This window comes from Cyclopterus lumpus, chromosome 20 (genome assembly GCF_009769545.1).
Source record: "Cyclopterus lumpus isolate fCycLum1 chromosome 20, fCycLum1.pri, whole genome shotgun sequence".
NCBI lineage: Eukaryota > Metazoa > Chordata > Actinopteri > Perciformes > Cyclopteridae > Cyclopterus > Cyclopterus lumpus.
Window position 1 is genome coordinate 507 of NC_046985.1, and position 4,494 is coordinate 5,000.

The following is a 4,494-nucleotide window of genomic DNA, read 5'->3' on the forward strand; positions in this document are numbered from 1 at the left end:
TCTTCCTGTGTCTCTGCCTCTCTCTCTTCCTGTCTCTCTGCCTGTCCTTCTTCCTGTCCCTCTTCCTGTCTCTCTTCCTGTGTCTCTCCTTGTCTCTCTTCCTGTCTCTCTTCCTGTGTCTCTTCCTGTCTCTCTTCCTGTGTCTCTTCCTGTATCTCTTCCTGTGTCTCTCCTTGTCTCTCTTCCTGTCTCTCTTCCTGTGTCTCTTCCTGTCTATCTTCCTGTGTCTCTGCCTCTCTCTCTTCCTCTCTCTCTGCCTCTATCTCTTCCTGTCTTTCTGCCTCTCTCTCTTCCTGTGTCTCCGGCTGTCTCTCTGCCTGTCTCTCTTCCTGTCTATCTTCCTGTGTCTCTGCCTCTCTCTCTTCCTCTCTCTCTGCCTCTATCTCTTCCTGTCTTTCTGCCTCTCTCTCTTCCTGTGTCTCTTCCTGTCTCTCTTCCTGTGTCTCTTCCTGTCTCTCTTCCTGTGTCTCTTCCTGTCTATCTTCCTGTGTCTCTGCCTCTATCTCTTCCTGTCTCTCTGCCTCTCTCTCTTCCTGTGTCTGTGGCTGTCTCTCTTCCTGTATCTCCGGCTGTCTCTCTTCCTGTGTCTCCTCCTGTGTCTCTGCCTCTCTCTCTTCCTGTGTCTCTCCCTGTCTCTCTTCCTGTGTCTCTTCCTGTCTCTCTTCCTGTGTCTTTTCCTGTCTCTCTTCCTGTCTCTCTTCCTGTGTCTTTTCCTGTGTCTCTTCCTGTCTCTCTTCCTGTGTCTCTTCCTGTATCTCTTCCTGTCTCTCTTCCTGTATCTCTTCCTGTCTCTCTTCCTGTATCTCTTCCTGTCTCTCTGCCTGTCTCTCTTCCTGTCTCTCTGTCTCTCTTCCTGTGTCTCTTCCTGTATCTCTTCCTGTCTCTCTTCCTGTGTCTCTTCCTGTCTCTCTTCCCGTGTCTCTCCCTCTCTCTCTGCCTGTCTCTCTTCCTGTGTCTCTTCCCGTGTCTCTCCCTCTCTCTCTGCCTGTCTCTCTTCCTGTCTCTCTCCCTGTCTCTCTTCATGTCCCTCTTCCTGTGTCTCTCCCTCTCTCTCTGCCTGTCTCTCTTCCTGTCTCTCTCCCTGTCTCTCTTCATGTCCCTCTTCCTGTGTCTCTTCCTGTCTCTCTTCCCGTGTCTCTCCCTCTCTCTCTCCCTGTCTCTCTTCCTGTCTCTCTGCCTGTCTCTCTTCATGTCCCTCTTCCTGTCTCTCTTCCCGTGTCTCTGTCTCTCTCTCTGCCTGTCCCCCTGCCTCTCTCTCTTCATGTCCCTCTTCCTGTGTCTCTTCCTGTGTCTCTCCTTGTCTCTCTTCATGTCCCTCTCCTTGTCTCTCTTCATGTCTCTCTTCCTGTCTCTCTTCATGTCTCTCTGCCTGTCTCCACTGGCAGCCTGTTTGTGTTTCTTTACACAGGTCCTGGTTTTGATCTAGTTCAGGTTTACATCCTATCCCTGTCTTTGTTGAATCCAAAGCTGTCAGCTGAGAGGGGAGAGACTCCTTTCTTCTGAGACCTACAGACAGACATACAGACAGACAGACAGACAGACAGACAGACAGACATCGCAATGTTAATCATCAGATATCAAATATCACATTCAATCATTATTAAATGATCACAGCATCAGAGGTCTTTAAATAAACATTCAAATCCAGAACACACAGCTCATTGTTCAAGAAGGAGGGTTAACCCTCTGCTAACTCCTCCAGCATAATGTAACAACAACAACATTCATAATAATAATAACTACAATATATTGTTCACCTGCAGGGGTCAGGACCAGAGCCTGCAGGATGTCAGACAGAGAGACGATGCCGACGATACGAGACTCCTCATCAACGACAACGAGTCTGTGAACCTGCACACATACACATACACACACACATACACGCACTTACGCACACACACACACACACACACACACACACACCATTATTGATATGTGTGTTTGAACATCAACACAGGAAGAACAAACTCCTTAATATACTCAATAGATCAGTTTAATATAAAAATGTATAATAATAGCCAATAACTACTTTCAGATGAATCACTGAACAACAAAGTTATGAATAAAATGTATTAGATGATGTTTGTTGACCTCGGCCTGGACGATGCGGTCCACGATGGTCTCCAGTGTTTCCAGTTTGTTGCACTTCATGACTCCTTCAAAGTACTGGGATCGATGTCTGAGGGCCTCAGTGACCGTCACGTCCAGGTTGTTGTACGTCTTCTCTGCCGCCAGGTTCTGTAGGACAACGCTCAAGTTTCCTCTACTTCTTCAGACAGTGAACACAGCTCTAGACAGGACAACACTCAGGTTTCCTCTACTTCTTCAGACAGTGAACACAGCTCTAGACAGGACAACACTCAGGTTTCCTCTACTTCTTCAGACAGTGAACACAGCTCTAGACAGGACAACGCTCAGGTTTCCTCTACTTCTTCAGACAGTGAACACAGCTCTAGACAGGACAACACTCAAGTTTCCTCTACTTCTTCAGACAGTGAACACAGCTCTAGACAGGACAACACTCAGGTTTCCTCTACTTCTTCAGACAGTGAACACAGCTCTAGACAGGACAACACTCAAGTTTCCTCTACTTCTTCAGACAGTGAACACAGCTCTAGACAGGACAACGCTCAGGTTTCCTCTACTTCTTCAGACAGTGAACACAGCTCTAGACAGGACAACACTCAAGTTTCCTCTACTTCTTCAGACAGTGAACACAGCTCTAGACAGGACAACACTCAGGTTTCCTCTACTTCTTCAGACAGTGAACACAGCTCTAGACAGGACAACGCTCAGGTTTCCTCTACTTCTTCAGACAGTGAACACAGCTCTAGACAGGACAACACTCAGGTTTCCTCTACTTCTTCAGACAGTGAACACAGCTCTAGACAGGACAACACTCAGGTTTCCTCTACTTCTTTAGACAGTGAACACAGCTCTAGACAGGACAACACTCAGGTTTCCTCTACTTCTTTAGACAGTGAACACAGCTCTAGACAGGACAACACTCAGGTTTGAACACAACGCTAAGCAGGAATAGAATGTTTCCACATTTACTCACAATGACGTCAAACTTGGAGTAGATGTCCACCACTTTACCTGCAGACAGGGTCAAGGGTCAGGGTGAGACATGATCACACAGTGGACATTACATTCATAATGTGTTGTTGTTGTTGTTTACCGTTGTGGTCAACAACGGGGAGAGCGGAAACGCGGCGGTGCGTGAAGATGGACAGCGCAGTGATGAGTGGCGTGTCGGGATGAATGAAGGCGATGTTGGCATATGTCCCCACAGACAGGTCCTCCAGAGTCTGCTTCATGAAGGCCGGCATGGGCATCTCACACACCTGACATACATATACACACACACACACACACACTCATCACTGAGGCAGTTCCATTGACCATTACTGCTGTAATACCCTGTCTGTCCACCTGGGGGAGCTGCTGTACCTTTTCTTTCTGTACTAACACTGACTAACATTAGGATCAGAGTGATGGAAACCAGTTCATGCTGGTGTGGAACTGGGAAACAGAAGAACTCTTAAACAAGCTTAATTTAAGTACCAACTGTGCTTTTATTCTATTAAGGATTTTGAGGGAAGCTTTGAATGCTTGTCGCCATATTTTATGAAGTCTTGGAAAACATTTTTTTTAATCCTCAATTTGAAGAACGGGAATACTCAGATTCAAGTATTTTTTTAGTAAATCTAGCATTTTGAATGAATAGGCCTCTAACTTGCATCCCTTTATGTTTAATATGAATAAATAAATGGGTGTAATCAGATGAGGGTGGTGTAGTTTAACTGCGTCCCACAATCTCACAGTTTGTAAATTATTTTATTGTAATTTTTTGTAATTTTATGTAGCTGTAAAGCACTTTGAATTGCCTTGTGTACGAATAGTGTTCTATAAATAAACTTGACTTGCCTTGAAGCAAATTTGTAATTTGTGATATTGGGCTATACAAAATAAACTGAATTGAATTGAATTGAATTAAGCGACATGGGGGACGAAACACACGCAGGTCTTTATGAAGCTGCACAGCAGAAAGTAGGACTCAGCAGTACTTCACTGAACACTTTACTTCAACACACAATGATGTAAAAAGTGATCTTAAAACGAGATAAACGCCGCTGAAGAGGATTATTATTACATTATTAAAATGACAGATTTCTGTTGGTTAGAATGTTGTTGGGAATATTTGTGATAATGTAAGAACACAAGCCGACAACATTTATGACAAACATAATTTTTAGACATTTTAATGTGGAAAAGTTACATCAATATTAAACTATGAGTGTTTTTCTATCCTCTATCATGATATGATTAGGACTTATGATTGACATGTCACATGAGGACTCACAAAGAGCTGCAGGAACTTGAGGATCCTCTTGTGAGTCAGGATGTAGAGCGCGTTCCCGCTGACCGGATCAATAACCGGCAGCCGATGAATCTTATTCTTTATAAGAGAGTGCACGGCTTCAAATATAC

General features: G+C 44.8%; 1 protein-coding gene across 1 annotated transcript in view; it reads right to left on the reverse strand.

Annotated features, from left to right (window-relative positions):
- Positions 1-1,302: 1,302 nt before the first annotated feature.
- Positions 1,303-4,494, reverse strand: part of LOC117749405 (5'-AMP-activated protein kinase subunit gamma-1-like) — a gene marked incomplete at its 3' end in the record, with an annotated part of 42,537 nt that continues 39,345 nt past the window's right edge. The window contains exons 12-17 of the mRNA XM_034559926.1: positions 4,367-4,493; positions 3,182-3,347; positions 3,062-3,099; positions 2,092-2,238; positions 1,758-1,851; positions 1,303-1,506 (exon numbers count right to left, since the gene is read on the reverse strand). Of these exons, the coding sequence (XP_034415817.1) occupies positions 1,303-1,506; positions 1,758-1,851; positions 2,092-2,238; positions 3,062-3,099; positions 3,182-3,347; positions 4,367-4,493 (776 nt within the window). The remainder of the gene's footprint in view (positions 1,507-1,757; positions 1,852-2,091; positions 2,239-3,061; positions 3,100-3,181; positions 3,348-4,366; position 4,494) is intronic.